Here is a 22088-nt window from a genome sequence, read left to right on the forward strand (position 1 = left end):
AAATGATTTACTTATGAATTCAATAATTTCAATAGACAAAACGCATTTCTATTATTTATATAAAAGAAAATTATCCGAAGCCTCAATTCGTTATGATACATCACCCCTTTTTCCTCTTTCATGAATTATGTGCACATTACATTTAAACTACTGAAACATAGTTATTTCTAATGCTCGACAAACACACCCTTTCGTAATATTAGATTTAGTTAACTTTGAAGGCTTTTCAGGTAGTCTCTCACACACTTATAACGACGCTTTTAGACACCATGGAATCTTTAACAACTGAACAATTGCTCATTCGCTTCACTCGCTCCCACGTTAATATGCATGGGTAATTAATTAAACCAGACAATCAATTCATCAAACAGTCATCGAGAAGCCTACTTCGTGATAGGCCTTAACTTTCGTCACCAAAAGTGGGAGGTATACTCGTCTTATGTATCTCTTTGACATAGTCCTTCCTGTGAGAGTACCCCCCTTGAATTGGGAAATTTCCGCTCAATATATTGCTATCACCCACCACTATTCGGACCATAATTATGTACGCCACTGTATTTAACATGGGTCTGTGGAAATGGCCCGGGAAATGGACAGCGGGGGCAAAACATTATACTTGTATAAAGTTAATTATGCTCAAGGATGCTCTTAAAAATTTCAGGCGGTGTGTGTGTGTGTGTGTGGGTAAATTGCCAAATTCGTCAACTGCCAACTCGTTCACTCACCAAATGGTCTACTTCCAGTTAGTTTAATGCCATTCCATTCATCAAAATTTCGTCTAACAACCATTTGGTCCAATCTTCACATCGTCTAATCACCATTTCGTCTATGACCATTTCGTCTCATAACCAGTTGTTCTAATATCCATTTCATTTTCATTCATTTTGTACAATTATCACTTACTTCAATTAGACCAAATGGACTAAATGGCTGTTGGACCAACTGGTTATTAGACGAAATGGCGATTGGACGAAATGGCAATTAGACCATGTGGATAGTGAACGAACTGGTGGTAGACCAAAGATAGTAGACGAGTTGGCAATTGGACGAATTGGCATTAGACCATTTGGAAATAAACCTGTGTGTGGGGGTGGGGGAGTGGGGTAAATAAAATTAGCACTTTCAATAAAAAAAAAGAACAAGAATTATAAAAGAATAGGAGCCACCTTGAATTCGTCGCGCACGGATGGCTATGTGCCTACCCGGGTGCCTACTAGAATTATGACAGTACACATTCCATGGAAATATTACATAATCATTTCCAAATATGATTAATTGCCTTGAAATGTTTATCTTAATTTACAGCTGTCCCTATAAAGATACTAGTCAAACGTGTATGCCAAATATAAGAATCAGGTAGTTTGAAAAGGAAAATACGTATACCGCTAGTGTTAAAAGAGTATATTGGTGACCCTTTTTGCGTATGAAATTAATAGGTGTTCAAATGGCACAATTATTGATCGATTTCGAATTTGTAGGGGGAATTAGGCACCACTCCATTGGAGGAAACCCATATTTTGACCAAAACTATGTATAGGTTAAACAAAACGCTCCAAATAGAAAAGTAAGATTGTGAGATTTTTTTATATTATAGACAATTGATTTTATTATACAATATAAAAAGATTTTATCATACATAATCATAGAAAACAACACTGTACATATATCTTTATTGGCATAAGGAAAAGGCATGTATTGTTTTAGACTTATTAAAAGTCAAACAAAAGTTAAAAAAGAAAAACCCTTTAAGACCATTGAAAAGCACGAACGTCTTAGAATCACATTCAACATTAGATTACTTATAACAATCCTGGAGAACGCCAATAAATATGGAAGAAAATGAAATCAGTGTTACTTAATCATGTAAATAGGCAATTGTGGGGATTTGAAACGATCCATCATTCATCTTCATAAAGCTGTTTGAATATCATATTTGAAAGATAACAAGATCTGTCATTTATCAGTTATCATTTATATTATCAAGGTAAATGCATGAACGATGATAAAACGAGAAGACTTTTGTAAATTATGATTGTCTCTTTTCCTATATTGTTGACCATTGCTGTCAATTAAGAGAAATGCATTTCCTACCTGATGGACAATCCTGACAATGGAATTTACTCAGCTAAGAATAGAGAATCTTCATACTTAAGAATTCAATAAATAAATAGATAAATATTCTTAAGGTTTTGATATTTATTGATTGTAAATCCACAAAATTCAACGTAGCTGAATAATTTCATGAAAACAGTAAATGGATGAGCTTGCAAGTGAGAGTAAGGCCATAACCCATAATAAATAGGCAGGTAGTCTATAGGTATGAGTGATATTCATACGACTTAAAGATCAATTCAATAATATACTTACAAAAATATATATAATGTAATTGTGAGAAATAATAATTGGGATGGAATTTCAAAAGTAGATATTTTTAACATACTTTTTTAAACATTGTTTTGCTAAGCACCAATTCATCATCGTTCATTATTCTCTACTATTTTTTTAACAATAAAGTCTTGGACATGCACTTGATGTTTTTTTTTCACATAACCAGTTGTTTAAATTTCGGAAATTCAAAGAAAACACTCAAACCACATCTCAGAGTAAATGAATGATCATGCATCCAAGGGAATGAGATCGCAAAACGATCATCTGACTTGCTATAGAATAATATTTTATTGGCAATAACAATAACCATGATAACGAAGGCAATCTTTATTCATGGAAAACTATTGAGTGTCTCCATACTTATTCTTTATTTAAATGTAAATCCAAATATTATTCCGAGCAATGATTATTATATTTTCCCGCAACCGTTTTTAATATTTTGAATTATTTGTTTTATAACTCGATTTACAAGTTCATGACTGCTTTCTAATTAATACAAATGATCGACACATTGTGATGGTCCCATTCTGATCTCACTATTCATTCAAAATACAATTTTACTGAGTGTATCAGAACAATGATCACATCTGCTCGTTTTACCCGAGAAAAGCATTAAATTGATGACAATAAAGATCATATCTTATAAAGCTCAAATTTATTAGCGAACAAATGGTACATCGATGATGCTCAGGACCACGCATCAGTATAGAAAAAAAAAAATCAAAATTGCTTTCAGTTCACTTGCATTGTAAGCGCATTGGACACGATGAATTGTGAAAATTCAAGCTTAAATGAGATGATAAAAAATCTCAGCTCTTGATCCACTCTTATACTGTATGATTATGTCTATTTTGCTTTTTTTAAAACATAATATTGCGGAAATTTCTTTCAATCAAAACTTACAAAATGACGATTTTAAAAATAGAATGTTGATAAAGCAAGTCTATGATTTCTTGACCAGTTCAAAGGCAGATGGATCAAAGGCATGTACTTTTTTTGATTTGATTATCCTTTAACGAACGTTCTTATCGTGAAAGTCTAGACAGAATACAGCTCAAATAATGAATACATACAACGAGGGGAGACCAGATAGTTATTCTGAACTCTGAAACATTGTGAGATTAAAAAAGAAGTATTACAAAATGGTAATAAAATCAAGGATTTGCGACACTTTTCCACTTGAACATTTAAGCGGATATGTCTAGTATAAACTCATTGTTTAATTTGACAGGTGTCATGAATGTGAAACGATCCTCTCATCACAATGAATTCTTAAATTGACGGTAACCTGTCAGCGTTCCTTCTTCATAAACTTTAAATCGCTTTAACAGTAAACCGAGAGAAGGCGGCGATACATGATTGGGAGGTGTATATGGATTGAATTTGATGTCGGACGGGATTATGACGCATTTAACTGGGAGCTATTTGTGCATTGCCTTTCAGAAAGAGAAATAAATCAACCCATTTACCCGATAAGAGGTGTATATTCTTCTGAAGTGGGATGTCATTATACACTCATTATGTTCGTGCGATAAATGATAAAGAAAACGGGGAAAATACGGATGGTTGGGGTATAAGATCAGAGGATAAAGGAAAAGACTTTTGAAGACTAAGTCATGAAAGAAAGATAATACGTTGCACAAATATGCGGTGTGATGTGTACATTGCGGATAAAAATAACTGTCAATATTAAAACTGGTCATGAGATTTTGGGGAGCTGTGATGAGATGGAGCGGACAAAAATGAAAGAAGTTTCCCGAATCTCAGACATGCTTACCCCACAACTACAAAATTTAATTTAAAACCAAGGTTTTGTCCTAAATAAGTTGGAGAACCTTTTGGGGAATAGACGAAAAGACATAATGTAGACGACTTTGGTGAAATAAATCGGGCAAAGGGTTAAGTAATCTGCTCTGGAATTTTAACTGGTTCACATATTATTTGCAAATAATGCTAATAACGTGCATATAAACATGATTTTTCATGTCCTTCTAGACTTAAATACTAAATCCTTGCTCTTGTTTTAGAAGGTAGCCTATATATCAGGTATTGTGATTATAATACATGTGTTATGAATACTATAAGTTCCTTGAAAAGTGACTTGTAACATACACGGGGGGGGGGGGGGGTATTCATTATTTTTTTACTGTAAACTCATGCAGCCTAATGGAATATGAAAATATTAAAAACCTAACACCGAGATATTACATCCTATCAATAGTTTGAATGCATTTAAATCATTATGCGAATGCGCTTTTATATGATATTCTTTTCACGGCTATAATAATTCATATTTTAGATTACCATTTCCGAATTTCGATTACGATATTTCGACAGTCTAGACCTTTTTGATTTCTGAAAGATTTGAATAAAAAAAGAAAGAAAAGACAACACTGATGGGATGGAAAATGAAAGAATTTCGGGGAAGGAAAAGGTCACAATAGTCACAAAAAAGAGAGAGCGGTGTATCCATAATAAAACAATTTCAAGTACTGATAGAAAAAATCACAACCAATATGAATTTATAGACTAAAAGCTTTAATTCGTTGGAACAAATTTGAAATTTGTGTGAAAGAGATTGTGTCCGAGTTACTCTGTAAGTGTAGTTTCGTTTCAGATACACATTCTGCAAGCTTACACAGTTTAAAAACATTGTAACTTGATATTAGAAGAGGCATTTTATTTCAAGTTGAAATGTCATCAAACCGATTATGTTTTATCAGGTCTTACATAGTCAAAAACGTAACATTTGCAAAATACAAATTGTTTCTTATAATAGGCCTAACAAAATGATCTGCTAGAATGTCAGGCAATTGGCATCTCCAAGATGTCAACTATGTTGGACACTTCTCCGTGCGAGAGGCATCATAAGTTTATTTTACTATTAAATAAACAAAATAGATGATGCTATAGAAATTAAGAATTTGTGATTGTTCTCAGGCTAAATTTATATCATCGCACCTATTTGATAGGAAATTATCCACTTGCTATACAATTATTATTATAATTTACCCCCAAATCGAAGCAATATCTTCGATGACAAAGTGATTTGGAGATGGTACTAGTATAATGATATGTAATTGTACAAACGAAACAAAAGCAAACGGAAGTTGGATTTGATGGAATCGTAGAGATGACTGTTGGTTCGATGGGAGGTCAGAGAGACAAGTAATATCGACTTGGCACCATCCCACTCAGTATGCACGCATTTGATTACACAAGATATATAGTGAGGATATTATGACGCAATATTGTTTGATCTTTGCAAACCGTTGGTACTAAACGTGTTAGAGTTTATAGGCAAAGAACGAATAAGCACGACAAGTATCAAGTCTCGCCACGCTAAGAGGATAGAGAAAATAGCATGATTATGCAGACAAATGTGTCTATTTTTGTAAAAACTTTCGATATGGCTTTTTTTCTTCTCCTTTTAGGAGTTTTCCGATTTGAACTCAGTCCTATAACTTCAGTCGTCGATTTGATCGTCGACATCCAAATGCCCTGGACAACTTTTTCGTCACATTAAACCATTAACATTTTCAGATTGTATTCACAATCAATAAACACCCATCTTGGGCATCCTATTGCTGTTTATGGTGATTGTCCTTACACAAAGTCCGTGTCATTTACACGTGTATTCTTCAGTCTGTTCGCTACATTGATTGCATCTGACGTAGCAGCACCAATAAAATTTACAGTTGCACTGCCATGTTTTGGTGTACTGATGTGTGTTGTAGCCTCTGCCGCAACACATAAGATCACAACTGTCTGTCGATGTCGACGTCCGGTTGCACCTCCGTCCCACCGTTCCCATCGAACCATTGTTCTCGTCGAACTCACAATAGTTCGGCGACCGGTGCAAAAACACTAAATGAGACAAACGTGGTTTTCTGTAATTCTCGGAGTCTTTGACTTTGAGAAACGTCGGTCTCCTTGTTCGCTTAGCTTTTACGGGCTCCACCTGGAGAGTTAATTCGTATTTCTCTTTGAGAATATCTCCCACTGATCGGAAATTGGGAAGCATTGTCCAGCACGTCTTGGTGGTACACGACCCTGAAACACCGTGGCATTTGCATTCCATTCCTACATGATCCTCTACTACCTGAATTAAGAAAACAACAATAGAAATATATAGCTTTAGTATCGAGGGTTGAATAAAATTTGAAATAAAAAAATAAAAAGAAGGAAGTAGAAGCAGAAAAAGTAATGGAACTGGAATTAGACGGAGACATAGACGCAGTAGATGTAGACGTAAACGTAATCGTAGACGAATAAGTAGATATAAACGTATACGTAAGACGTAGATGAAGATGTAGAAGTAGAAATTATATGTATAGATGTAGACGTAGAGGTAGACGTAGATGTAAAAGTAAAAATAGACGTAGAAGTAGAAGTTGAGGTAAAAGTAGAAGTAGACTTATAAGTAGAAACAGAGGTAGAAGTGGAATTAGAAGTAGAAGTCGATGTAGATGAAGATGTAGAAGTCGATGTAGATGAAGATGTAGAAGTAGATGTATAGATGTAGACGTATAGTAGCCGAAGATTTAGATGTAGAAGTAGACGTAGAAGTAGACGTAGAAGTAGATGTAGAAAGTAGAAGAAGAAGTAAATTAGAAGTAGAATTAGAAGTAGAAGGAGAAATGTTAGGTAGAAATAGAAGCAGCATAGTAGTAATGAGTAGTAATGAAAGAGTAAGGAGAAATTCAGTAGGCCTTAGACGTGGAATTAGAAGTAGAAGTCGAAGTAGACGTAGATGAAGACGTAGAAGTAGATGTATAGATGTACAGGAAGATATAGCCATAGACGTAGATGTATAGAAGTAGACGTAAAATGAGATGTAGAAGTAGACGTAGATGTAGAGTTAGATGTATAGAAGTAGAAGTAGATGAAGAAATAGAAGTAGAAGTAAAAGTATAGACATATAATTAGAAGTAGAAGGAGGAGAAATATTAGGCAGAAATGGAAGTAGACTAGTAGTAATGAGATAGTAATGAAAGTGTAAGGAGAAATTTAGTTGGCCTTTTGTCTATCAATAAGTTGTCTATCAATAAGCCTCGTGGTATTCTTTTTGCTCTCACACTCCCCTGAGACACGCAGTCTGGTTCATGCCAATACCCCCAACAATATTGAACTTCAAATACAGTAGTTTAACGTCTATGCGAATGATATCAATAAGTGACCATGTATAAAAACTAAGCTTGCTTTGCAAGTAAAATCAAATAATGCTAGTTTTGTAATCCATTTGCAATGTGCATTTATCACCCAAAAATCATGAAAATATCATATCATTACGTTAATTCATTAAAAAAGTTAATTCATCAAAACTTTCACCTCCCATCTTTCTACTGTTTATTTCCTATTTCAATTTGCGAAATGATTTCTAAGGGATACAGCGCAGAAAGGGAATTAATTTAGACACAAACAGATTTGTATATCAATGAAAGTAGCAATTACGTTAGTTTCTTTGTTGCTTTGGGTTTTATCTCTCACGTCTACATGTCATATTTTAGGTTTCCTTTAATTGGATAGCGTCTCGGCAAGATGAACCAGGCCTTTGGTCCAAAGACACAAAGACTGACTCAGAATCTGTCTTGGTATGTCTCTTCATCTCTTATGTGTTCCCCCTTTCATTTTATCTATGCATTTCTGTTCCCATGCCCCATTTTCCTCATTTTTAACTCTCTCTTTTATCTCCTTTCTGCTTCCCATCCCTGAAATAAAGATGGTTTAACATTTTTCCTTTTTCTTGCAAAGGAAACTATTACGGTTGGTGGTCGAAGAAGCCCTACTATCAGTTAAGCAAGTAATCATTGTGTTGTGCTTTCAAAGAAAAGCTTGTTGTTGCGCTGCTCCTTTGAACGCGTTCGCCAGGAGTAATTGGCAAACAATGCAAAAGATAATTTGCCGAATACAAGGGACCTTTAAGCGCATTTCTTTCATTTACCTTTCATGGCATTGTTCCGGATAGGAATTTGGTTTGGAGGTTAGCTGGAACATTCGATACTTTTTACAAGGACTCATATCTAGTTATCCTTCTAATACTTGTCTTACGGACAACCTATTTACTTGTTTTTTCCCCCAAAATGAGTACCATCCTTTCGGTTTCAGGGTGGTGATGTGCCCCACTTGGTCTTAATAACGGGAGCAACAATAACCTTGCGCCATATATATGTCATAAAAACATTTAAGTTACTTCTTGATATTAACAAGTTTCTTTTTTGTTTGTCTATATTGATAACTGCCATTCAAATCAATTTATGTAACCAAGCATCGGCGCCATATTTTTATTTTTTGTCAGAAATGTAAAATAAAAACCATAACATCATAACCTAGATAGAACTCTCTTTGCCCTCTGAGTCACATTAAAAATCTAGATCTCTAATTCGCCCCAAAGGAAACAATTAAATGTTTGCTTTGTTAATCCTTCACTAGGTCAAAACTCATTGATACATTTCGGAAAGCTCGGTGTATCATATTTCCACATCATATTGTGTTTGTTGTAATTGTGGGAAACATGAGCAATTTTTTGCAGTTATTACAAAATGATCAGGGGAGGCAAATGTTTGTCTCCGATTTTGCCGCTCCCTCATTTCATTTTACATCAATTATTTTCGAATTTCAAATACGTCACAACACAATCTACTTATAAGCTACTCTTTAACCTTAAGATTTGGGGGCTCAGAAGTCATCCAATTGATATTTTGTTTGAATTCTTTTCAGTGTAATAATTATGTACAACAATCCAACTGCAATAATTTTAACGAAAAACTATATGAATTTTAAATGTCATTTTAATGAAATGAATAAACAGAAGTCCAATCATGTATTGTTTGCTCTATATTTATAAAATTAAAAACTTTAATTGATTAGGCATATTGGTACTAACATTGTTTCAAGTCAAATCAGGATGAAATTATTATATGAATTTCGATCAATGAAAGCAAATGATTTCTTAATCTATGAGAAGGCATCTGAAATATTCTCTGCTATAACTAACCTTAACCATCACACTTCTTTCATCTGTGGCAACATAATTTTTAAGATAGGTCACACAATCAAGCAATCAATCTAAGACCAAGGCGATTTATACAACCCCCACAATATTTAAAATTCTATTTTAAATAGGAACTTTTCTTTGAAAATTATTAAAAGAGAAATTATGTTACGTAACGTCATTAGCCATATAAGAAAGCCAAGGATAAGAAGTTAAGGGGGAGAAAGAGAAGAAGGAGGTGAAGAAAGAAAAGGAGAAGAAGAAGGAGAAGAGGAAGAAGAAGAAGAAGTAGAACAAACATGAGAAGGAGGAGGAGAAGAAGAAGAAGAAGTAGAAGAAGTAGTAGAAGAAGAAGAAGAATGAGGACAAGGAGGAGAAGAAAAAGAAGAAAAAAAGAAGAAGAAGAATTAAGTAATAGAATAATAATAAGAAGAAGAAGATTGAGGAGGAGGAGGAGAAGAAGAAGAAGAAGAATGAAGAGGAGGATTAGGAGAAGAAGAAGATGAAGAAGAAGAATGAGGAGGAGGATTAGGAGAAGAATAAGATGAAGAAGAAGAATGAGGAGGAGGAGGAGGAGAAGAAAAGAAGAAGAAGAAGAAGAAGAAAAAGAAAAAGAAAAAGAAAAAGAAAAAAAAAGAAGAAGTAGAAGAAGAAGAAGAAGAAAAGGAAGAAGAAGAAGAAAAAGAATTAGAATTACCTTTCTGCCAACTTCATTATTGTGAAGGTTCATGAGCGTCTTGGCATTGTTTGCCACTTCACCCGAGTCGACGAAAAGCCTTGAAAACCTGAGACCGTACTCGACGTCAGCACTACAGCCTCCCCATCGCCAACCCTCGTCGGTGACCCCGGTCTCCTTGCTTCGATCACAGCTGCAGTTGGTGAGATTACCTTGCATACATGCCTCGGTAATTGCGTGTGTGATGCCGGCTGAGGTGATGGCTTTACGGAAGGCCGCCTCGCGATTACCTGCCCGGGAATCGGTAAACGAAAAATACAGCAAGAAACGGTCAAACACGAGTTCGAAACGAAACAAAAATAATAAAAAGTGAGGAAATTTATATAATGCTGTGATCAGAAATAGAAATCTGAAAAGATAATACTTTTACAAGAAAAATATATATACATGAATAACAACATAAAGAGAAAGAGAGAGAGAAAGGAAAAAAGTGAGAGTGGAAGGGGGGGGGGGGGCTCTTTGAAAATACTATCAAACAGTGATATAATTCTTCATGAAGAAATAAGATAACAACAAGAACTAACCACAAAACAATGGCACAAATCAAAACAAAATGATTCTGTATACATGACTTGTAATCAGAGAAATATTTTGACAGGGCATTTATTATCATCGTTGAAAAAAAGAGACGAGTCGCCACAAACCAGGGAAGACGACATTTCCATGAACTGAAGGTTTCGAAGAAGTACGGATGAGTAAAAGTCTAGGAGGAAACAATTACTGTCAAGAGGAATGATAATAAAGATGTTGATAAATGGATTGAAAAGGTTAATAACCTTTAACACATTTGAAATATCTTTATGAAAATACATTTTCTTTAGAAGTCTGGCTTAATTGAAAGGTGAGGACAAATATCCGGAAAAGAGCAGTTTTTAGCATAAAGAGGTCGTGGATGGGCAAAAATAATAAAAATAAAATAATTAAAAGATGGAACAAAATATAAATGATGTAAAAAAACCCACATTTTTTGTCTAGATTTTGATATAATATTCAGAAAACAATATTCAGAAAACAGTATTTTTCCCTTTTTTTCTTTCCGTTTCCCATTTTTATTGGATATGAAACCTTTTTTTTTGGGGGGGGGGGGATGGCCCCAAGCATCCCCATCTGTACGCTAGTGTGTCACATGATATTGTTCGTTCAGAATATCGAACTATATTGGTCTTGATCTGATACAATTCCACGGTTTATGCGACCTCTACACTCATAGACAGAGGCGGCAACTCGTGTGAGGGGGGGGGGGGGAGACTGGGACTACCGCCTTCTTTGATTTTTCAATTCATAAAGAAATAAAGATGGACAAAACAAAGAAAAAAAGAAGAGGATCTCAGAAAGGGAAAAGAAAAATAAGAAGAGAGCCAGCGATAAGATATGTCATCGTCCTTTCCCTATCAAATACAATCGCGCCGCCCGTGAATTTAGATACTATAATACAAAAAATCTACTTGAATGTCAAACGGTGGAGGTTGGTCTCGTTCAAGTTGTAGACCAAATATTTTGGCAACCTTCTTTATCTTGGGGAATAAAACAATAATTATTGTTATATATGCCTGTTATAGCAAGAATAAAAAGTTCAGTAGCTATAACCAGATGAATTTGTCAACGAATAATTTTTTTTTCATCTTAAATATTAAAGAAGCTAATACAATGCTTAACGTGATCAGAAAGACTTTCAAAAGATCAACTGAATTCATGGGAGCGTCGTGGTCTAGTGGTTTTGACTCTCACCTTTCAATAAGAAGATCGTAGGTTTGAATCCCAACCACCCCAGTATGTCATTCATCAAATACATGCATACATATTCGTGCGCATGTGTAAAGGCTAAAGCTATAGGGTAATTGTGTCCAACGTCACAGGAAGCGCATAAAACTTTTGCCATAAAAAAAACTCTGGCAAACTAAATTATGCCGTTGAAAATTGCATATTAAAAAAACTCGGGGAAAAAATTTGCCAAATTTTTTATGGCTAAAGTTTTATGCAACGGGCCCTCATGTAAGCTGGCCACAGAGACAAGCCCTGAATTCCATTACGATTATCAATATTACCCCTGCGGAACGTAAAAATGCCAATACATTTGATGCACTTCAACTGATAAATTGAAAATCTTTCTGATCGTGGAAACGGATCATGTAACAATTATTAATTCATCGCACCTCGTCGTGTTGCCTTACCAGCAGGCATGTCTTGTGCAAAGATGGTCTCTTCATACTTTGGCAGGGTACAGTTCCACCTTCCGTTGCGGAACTGGAATCGACACTCCTGCACGGCCTTCTGTGCTCCTTCTCCGATGGCCACTATGGCATCTGGCCTCCTCTGGCAGATGGCCCGCTGCCGTGGAGCCAAACCGGGGATGCGATTGCAGATTACGTTGGCTCCGAGTGCTACCACCGACGAAAGGGCTCTGTGATTATCATCGAAACAATGAAAATATTATTAGAAATGTAGAAAAGAATGGGTTGAATTCGTAGCCTATATAGCTATCGAGGTTCGATCAGTAACATTAATAATGTGTCAACTGGAGTAAATAAGTGCATGTAAGGCCGAAGTATTACTTGTAATGAAGTAAAATTCTAACTCTACATCATTTTACTTTGATAACTGTGCTAAATTCTTAAGCATATCTATCTTCTCTGAGTATCTTCTCCTGATTTCAACACCTCTCTATTGAACTTTATCTTTAGCCGTGTTGGATTTTTTTCTTGTCCCACGAAATTTTTTTCATTCTCCAATTTATATTTGACCATTATACTCTGTCCTCCAATATATTCCTTACAATGATTTTCTGCTGGAGTATATGACTTCTTGCTTTTTGTTTATGTCCTATATACATTGGTTTTCATTCCCATCCAAGATACTTTCATCAATCTTATGTATATCTACATTTCTATTCTCTGTAAATTGTTCACATTTCTGCTTCTCTTATGCATAGGTAACTAAAATAATATTAATAAAATGATAAGAACGTTGATAACACGTTATCAATCATTGTAAGAAGGAATTGTGCAGTTTTCTCACTTGGGAAACCTGAAGGCATATCATAAATAAATAGTTGTTTTATTGTCCGACTTGATGAAAATTAATTTTGTTTACATGCAAACAAGCAGATTTTCACCTTGATATGCCTTTAGTTCATTTTCTGTTCTTTTCATTAAAATTGATATTATTAGGCATCGAACAACAATGAATAAACAAATACAACATAAAACGAACAAGTATCTAGCATTGGGGTATTGTGGAATATCAAAATTGATTGAAATTATGGATATTACAAGGACTCTGGTAATAAAGGTGAACTTCGAACTTTATTCAGAACTTCAGACTGTAATTTCCATGACCAGAACAAGGTGTCATCATAAAATCATTACACTGTTTACCTTTGGCTTCATCAAACAAGGCATCTCGATATGATTAATTGCATCGCCTTGACACGTTTTATTCTCGAATCAATAATTATCCTCATTCAGGTCTCGCAAATTTTCTTATCATTGATAGACTCTTAACTGGCATTTTATGGTTGAATTATTTGAATAAATGGTTCATAAATCCTTAATTACTCTAATCGTTGGAGCCAATATCATGTCATGAAACTAGTCCAACCATCGTGCAGTCCATGTATGATTGTGAATAGGTAATAGGCACTAATATCTCCGATTGACTGGCATTTAATTCAATTCATCGTGAATTTAACTGACCATAAATACATTGATGTGCTCACATTAATAAACACAGACTCGCAGCATCCCCACCTACTCACTACACACATACACTTTAAAACTCACATCCATGCATACATATTGGGGCACCTTTACCCACTCTCATTTTTGTAACCCACACATAATCACACACTCACATCATGCACACACATAGACGATAAAGGAAAGAAATCAGAGAGAAAAAAAATGAAGCGGTATGGCAATGACAAAACTTACAGGCCATCGCACAACTTGTGAATATCATGAATATAGGCCTAACCGACATAATTTTTGAAAAAAAAAGGTTGATGTAAGGATTAGAATATGTATTGTACGATTGTCTGATAATTTTAATTGGAAAATGTATTGTTATTTTATTCATAATTTTTAAGGAGAATAAAATTAATCGTAATGACGATCGGACAATCGTTCTGTTATCGGGATACAACTTAACGTCAACTTGGCAATTTCTTTGATCTAAAGACTTGTAATTTATAAAAGTAACAAAGTAACAATATTGTTATAGTTATTATTTGACTTAAATAAGATATATCCTATATTATTATGACGTAACAAAGGACGCCATATCTATCGAACTGGCTAGTCGAAAAGTGTGCGGGAACCTTAAATATTATGTAGTAACTTGAAAAGGAACAAACGGGTACAAAATACATGTAAGACAGCATCCTTAATATTTAGACGCACAGATAATAATCTATACTCTTATATTCCCATAAAAAAATGATCAGCTGCCAACGAAATTTAATTAATGAACAAAACCACAAACATTGAAATAATGATAACGAGAGGAGGGCGTTTGCTAAGAACTCCTAATAACTGTAAACACCAATATTGTCACACCCTCTTTCGTTACAACAGTTATCGTCATCGCAAATTGACATTATCTCTCGCCTTTCATAGTTTCAATCTTTATCACCATGGTAACCAACTTTGTATCCCACCCCATCAGCATCACTACCAGATGATGGTTAACGGACATAGTTGTTGAAATATCATCACTAGGTCTGATATCAAAAGAGACATTCGACATGAGTAGGCATCACGTTCAACATAACTCACACGTGACTATCATGTTACGCTTCAATCTGGCGAACTACATATTTCTACCCTTTTTATTCATTTTATCCACAAAAAATGTGTTTTACATCATGTTAAAGTCTGACTTACATGGAATCAATGCTCACCATATGATATCAGTTCCATTACTGAATTATCACGTGGCTGTATTACTTAATTGAGTATAATGTATATTTGATATATTATGATTAATGTTTGAAATACTGCCAAGCATTTTTAATCAACGATGTGAAGGGCATCCTCAAAATATGATAAAAATCACAAATTTGTTGTGTAACGTGTTTTGAACCCACATATTTTAAAATCTATATATCAAAGGCGATTGAGATCAAAGCAGGCATCTCTCCTTGTTAAACGTTAGAGCCAATTAGCATATTTAAATATTTGTATGTATAGATAAATTATATGCCCACATACCGAAATTGCTTTTAAGCTTATATATGTAGTTGAATTTCCAAAGCTGTGTTTTGGATAAAAAATTCTGATCTTCTTCTCGAAGTTTCTTAAATAGAAAGTGAGGATAACCTTTCCAAGTAGAAAGTGATGAAAAGGTTTGGTGGAAAGTGTGGGTGGGAGAAGAGGAAGGCAATGATAGATACGACGTAAAAATAAGCAAAGAAAGAGAATGAAACTCTGGAGAGGGGTGGTATATGGAATATGGTTGAGTGAAAGAGCCAGAGAAGGTATCGCTTTTCGCCACGTCTTTCATCGTGTAAATGAACGAGGTCTTCAAATCGGCTCGTTGAAATACCGACCGCCATGCTATACTACTTTTCTACTTTTCGGACCGTGCACAAAATATGGAAACGTTCAACGATTACCCCTTCTCAAACTAGACCCATGAAAGTCAAATTGACATCATGCAGAACGTGCTGGATTATGATCAGGCAAAGATGCACGAGAATCGTCTTAATTTCGTCAACATCAGTCACTTGCGATTACGATCGTATTCACACGCAGTACCTCAAAATGCATAAAAGAAAATATATAGGCCTAATATCTTGTGTTATTTAATCAGAGGATAAAAAAACTGATGAATTGAGAATCAATGTGGTTCTTTTTTATGTTTTGCCTATAGTAAAGACTTTAAAAACATAGACTTGTTTATAATATCTTTTAATAAGTTTGGGGTATGGAAATCATAAAAATCGCATATGATTTGGATTTCAATTTAATTCCTCGATGTCCCATTTCCTGAGGACATTGTGATTAGGGTAGCAATTCACATGTGATTTTTCCCCCACATGTTTCTCTTTAATATGTCTTATTACAAGATGGGTAAAGTTAAGACATCCTAGGTATGGTGTTAATAGGTCTATACAGTTATCTTTTTATTGCAGAAACGAAAGATAAGTAGGGCCATCACCCATGACTCGGCATGACGAACATGGATTCCAAATGGAGATGATCACTAGGTCAACCTTTGATAGATTCCTTCCACTTTAATGGAAAAGTTTCCGTTTTTCCTAATATATAAAGACCTAAGATAAAGATCCAACCTGACACTTGTTGGATTATAACGACTTCGGGATAAACCTCTATTTTCTTAGCCAATTTGTTATCGATGCCGTCATCACAATAGTAACTATTACACGAATCGCTGGTTACGGGTTAAAGATTGACCAGCAGATATTGTGCAAGTAGAATTCTCATAGGAATGCCATGGAGGGTGAGTGTGTGTGCGTGCGTGTGTTCGTTGTGTGTGTGTTCAATGTTTATACACGCGGTTATAATATGGCATAGGTCTGGGAAATGGAATGAAATACCAGTGAGTCAACATTGATTCTAACAACATAAACATCCATGTTCATCAACATGATTAGTTTCCATTCGAGGGTACACTATACGAGTGAATCCGACAGGGTCAGATGAAAGAGGTTTATACGGCTTTGTTATCGACCCCCATTCGGGTTGATGTTGTACTTGCGGTTTTGCGAGTTCAAAATCGAGTCATAAAAGTAATATAGAATGGCAATATTATGATTTGGGATGCAGAAGTGTGCTTTGCGTTCCATCTTAAATTAATCTCAAATTGATCTTAATTAAACGATAATCACATACATGACACATGCTTCAATATCATCATACTTAAAAAGGTTTGAAGAAGCGCGTTTCCACGTTACACTCTTTACATTATTATTATTTTTTTTAGTTATGGTGCTATGTATATGTTTCAAATAATTCACGTATCAAAATGTTCACAAAGATGATACAACAATCCCCAAAATCTGCCAATGCCACACAAATATTCTTCTTTGGAGGTATAATTATTTAGTTCCGAACATAATACCTCAGTAGTTTATTATAAATCATTACTTGGCGCCAATGGATTTTAATTCTAAGGTTTCAAACAATGGCTTGTATGAAGGGAGTAGCTCCATTGACAAAGCAACAAAGTGCTATAAATATAATCACATAGGAGAGGAACAGACAATCGATTAACATACCTACAAGCCCCCAAACAACCTGTTTGGTTTAAAAGTACTTTAAGTAAAATCTTGCTCCCGGTCTTTCTTTTATGATGTATCTTATATCGGCGCTGCTTTTTTCCGTTTGTTTTTATGTCACACACAAAATTAAACATGTTTAATATCCATGAATCTCACAATATTATCATCACGGTGTGAATTAAATCGTTCATTTCTTTATATTGTGACAATATTTTAGCAAAAGGAGGCATAAAAGAGTTTGAGAGATGAGGTTAGTCCAATGCGGTAATTCATCTTCAGTGTTCTGTGTCGTGCTGTACCGGCTCATTAGAGCGCTGAAATGTTGTGTTTAACTGACAAAGCAAAGGACATATGAAAATACACACACCATTCATCAAATTCTAACGATTCAGAAACAAAGATTTCTTGTTGCATGTACTGTGCGTCAGTATTGGAAAGGACTTATTAGTGTATTACATTGTCTAGAAAAACTATGATCTCCCGGTATCTCATGAAAATAGTGGCATCGTTCAACTCTTAAACAATGTTTTTGATAGAAAGGAGAAAACTACCTTCCTTCACATGATGACTTTAAGTATATAGTCATCGATTTACTAAATGTGTTTAAGGAGTTAAGTGTTGGATGGTCGGGGGTTAACGCACTATGAACTTGGCAATTGAGGTGGGTGAGAATATCCCCCAAGGTTTATTAACCGGGAAATATCACAGTTCCGCCAGCTACCCGCGGGAACGCCTTCCTCCGATGAAGACATTCGGGCTATATATTAGGACTGACCATAACGCGCCATGCAGCGTCAGCTCCAAGCTTCAGGGTATGTCTAAGTACCCTTGCTCTTGATAAGATATTGGAATCCAGTTCAGTTTTGGGAGTGTCCCGGGAGGGGCAGGGACTCAACCACGTATTTCCTCTCGGGGGTACTGAATCAACCACACAAACATTGGCACAACCTTGACGCCGAGTTATGACTTGATAGACACAGCGGCATTCTGAATCAATTTTCGACTTTTCAGAAGATGTCTTTCTTTGTTGCGACACATTATACAAACCCGTTAGTACATGAAACCATTCTCCCCTTTCCTTGAGGTAATAGAAGATAAGTCAGAGTTGTCATAAATAAAAATCATTATCTGAATACTGAAAAAAAGGATAGACCTTAGCTACCCATACGTTTTCTCAATTCTAATAAGTCAATGACATGGTCGCGGAACAGTTTATAAGGTCGGAGTGGGGGTAGAGGCTGACCATGCAAAAAAAAAATCACGTTTTGTAAAGGTTTTGCAAAAAATTGTGTGTGTGGAGGGGGGGGGGGGGGCCTTCAGCCCCGAGCTCCCCCGTTCCGCCGCCCCTGAGACTTCTTGACAACAGCATCCTACCTCATTAATAAATAACTATTCCAATATAATATGTAAACGTTCAGCACCTATATCAAAGAACTACAATTTGACCCTATCATGTTTTAATCCTTGTTCCTTTTCTTGAATTTACACAATACAGGACTGCCCAATGATATGTTTTAAGGAAGACCCATTTCGGCAGTAGTGACCTTAAAGTTATACCACTTGGGATTACGAAACGGAAAAAACGTTATCCTCTATCTCCGAAAATGCATCGTACCGTCTGGGTAGATTGTCGTAAAAAAAACAATTATACTTGAAGATTAATTCGATCTACATCATATAATTAAAAATCGATGTGTTAAAGTCTAATTGTGTTTGTAGCCCATCTCCGGCTGAAACCAAATTCGCCTATCTCGATATTTCTCGAGAGCAAAAAGGTTATACAGGAAATCATATCAACGGTAGAGTTGGGTTTTAGAACATTTTCTTGTATTAGCAAGTATTTTGTACTTACAAAAGCTTGGGTTGGTGTGAGAACTCAACCAGCAGTATGATATGGAATAACCACACCAAGTTAGGCCGCATGGCTCAGCAATGCCCAATGGATAAAATAGCAATCAAGCCTCGGTACAGATTCTTCAACGATCCATTTCACACAAACTTAAACACTTCTCAGCAATCCTCTTGTTTTTCTTCCACCAAATCCTCGACCGCCGAGAAAAAAAAAGTTAAAAAGAGAAACAATGTCCAAAGTTTGTCCTCAGAGATCAGGTTTATGACGTCACATGGTAACAACCAGTCCGAGCAAGACTTAACCTTTTAAGTCCTGTATAAGATGGACGGACATGTTCATATCGGTCGGAGAAAATGACGTGATGTGTGAGGAGGAAGGGCAATGAAAAGAAAAGGCGCGGGAGATGTAGAGAAGTATCAATGTCTCGGGTCGTCTGCTTAGTAAATGGGAATCCGTCACGCTAGCCGGTGAGCGAAGCAAGCTGAGCTACCTAGCCCGAAGGATCGGCACACTGAGAAATCTGTCGTTGAGTAAATACACACGTGATCGTGCCGTACCGACTTACAGAATATTAAAGAAGAAAAAAATTAAGTCTAGAAACCCATACCTTCATACCCTCTGTACACAGTTTCAATTCCTTCTTTTCTCTTCGCTCCATATCGTCAACTCAATCACCGCCCGCCGAAGATCGCACATTCTTTGTACTACAATCTTGGACCCCGATACCTAAACAATCTCATCTTTTCCACCTTTTGCCCACACTCTTCTAGATGTTGTCTTGATTCATCTTTCTATCATATATCATTACTCCTCTTTCCACCTCTACACATTTCTCTTTTTCCTTTCTAATGCCCATGTGTCTCTTTTAACACTGTCAAATCTCGACTGTTTCTGTGTAATTTTAAAGATTCTTTATTATCATTATTATTATTATTGTCTCCTTCTTCCTCCCCTCTCGCTCTCTCCCTTACCCTCCCCTCTCTCTGTTTCTCTCCCTCCATTCTCACTTTATTTGTCTCGTTCTTCTTTCCCAAATCTTCGGTGGAAAACCCTTTTTGCATTACAGTTGCCAAAGGGCCGACTTTACACTTACATGCCTCAGACGTATTTACTTAAAAGACCAGAGACTAAGGAACAGAGAAACATAAAGGACTGAAGGATAATAGCAAGAGGGATGCCGCTTAAATATTGTTGTATTGGGTTTCTTTTGCCACCTGTTTTCCTATTGTCTGATTAATTAATATGCCTTTGTGGGTATTGTAAAGACGCCGACTTTAATACCCTCTCAAGCGCTCTTCAAGATCTGTATATCTGGGCTGACGACATACAACTTTGCCACTCTTTATCAATCCACTCCTTGTGCTTCACTAATTAAACAAATGATATAAATAATTCGTATGAATTAAACAATACGAAAAACAATGGAGAGTCGTAAGTTCTATAAATTGTTTTCCGACGGTTTATTTCGTATCCTACAGACATAGGCTATTACTAAGTAATATTGCACCATGTTACATTCATTTTTTTTTATACTAATAAGATTCAAGAATATTAATTCTTTTACAACTAGCATAACAAACATCGAGATTGAGATCAAGACTTGTAAGTTTAAATTGGAAATGACATGTGATTTCAGTTTTCAATGGAAGGTTGTCATCACAACACCTAGGGTTTGATTTTTTTTAATTCTAATTTGAATTAAAAATCAGCTAGTGTAGATAGATTTGATTTGTCAAAAAAAAAAACCGAATGTCTCTTAACCTCCCAATTCCTTTTCACCTATCTAATATTTTTTCTATACATTTTTGTATACGTAAAATTACAGCTCCCCAGAAAGATAAAGATTAAAGCGAAAAACCAAAAATGCCTTCATTTGGAAGTGATGACCTTTTCCGTGCACCCTTTCAGAAAAATACTAGATCCGCATCATCCGCGCTTAAAATACCACCACTTGTCAAAAACATAACATACGTAAAATTAATTTAAGATACATGAAGAACATATACACACAGGTTCCTAAACAGTGCCAAACAAAGAAGAAAAGGGAGGAAAAAAAATAGAAATAAACAAATCTACGTTTGTTTGAGAAAGTTTTCATTTCAGAATCTTGTCAGTTCCATAACTACAAGTCATAAAAACATGTGTAAGATGTACGTGTAATGACAATTTATCCTTTTATTAGTTTAGCAACCACTGGTTGACGGCAAAAAGTTCAAATTCGTCAATAACAACACCGATGAGTCACACATCTAGAGCTGCTTAACCCACTCAAAAGATTCTAAGAAAAAACAAAGCTTGGTTTATTCGCAAGTACATCAACAAAGAATAAATTGATACCGGTTAAGACAAACATGCACACATCCAAGTGCATTCTATTAAAGTCATTGTCTCGAGGAAAGATAATGGAATACAATTTTACTCAACTGAATTGTCATCACCTAATCCACTTGTCGTCAAAGAATCACTAACAACTGCTTTCATTTCATTGCAAGGCCATGTAGGTTATCTTCAAAATTGATGAATCTCGTCAAGTTCGACCCAGTGTCCTTCGCCAACAACGCAAAGAAATTTTGTTTACGAACAAATTTCGTACCCAGACAACAAAAAGCACAACATTATCTGAAATTGACTATTCTCTGTGATAATGATAACATCAGAGTAGGAAGATATAAGGATTCATTAGTTAAGGTTTCACCACTCGATTCTGCAATCCTAACACCGTTTCTCACTAACATGACATAAGGTCAATGAACAGACACCAGACTAAGAACAAACCGTATAAATAGTAGAATATAAGTTAATACAATATGATATCGGAAGCATTTACGAATTCTGTCTACAAATTCACCCTTTTGAGGATTCCTATTCAACTGAAAAA

General features: G+C 35.5%; 1 protein-coding gene across 2 annotated transcripts; it reads right to left on the reverse strand.

Moving 5' to 3' along the window:
* Nucleotides 1-1567: 1567 nt before the first annotated feature.
* LOC129257311 (protein Wnt-7b-like) lies at nucleotides 1568-19913 on the reverse strand. Of its 2 annotated transcripts, none has more exons than XM_054895606.2 (4): nucleotides 19211-19913; nucleotides 12272-12519; nucleotides 10080-10348; nucleotides 1568-6490 (listed from the first exon to the last, which is right to left on the reverse strand). In XM_054895606.2, the coding sequence occupies exons 1-4, from the start codon at nucleotides 19279-19281 to the stop codon at nucleotides 6011-6013; spliced, it is 1068 nt and encodes a 355-aa protein (XP_054751581.1). In that variant the 5' UTR covers nucleotides 19282-19913; the 3' UTR covers nucleotides 1568-6010. The 2 variants fall into 2 exon arrangements, with proteins under 2 accessions (XP_054751581.1, XP_054751582.1); XM_054895607.2 differs by having other exon boundaries at nucleotides 1575-6490; nucleotides 12290-12519; nucleotides 19211-19742.
* Nucleotides 19914-22088: the final 2175 nt, after the last annotated feature.

This window comes from Lytechinus pictus, chromosome 3 (genome assembly GCF_037042905.1).
Source record: "Lytechinus pictus isolate F3 Inbred chromosome 3, Lp3.0, whole genome shotgun sequence".
Classification (NCBI taxonomy): Eukaryota; Metazoa; Echinodermata; class Echinoidea; order Temnopleuroida; family Toxopneustidae; genus Lytechinus; species Lytechinus pictus.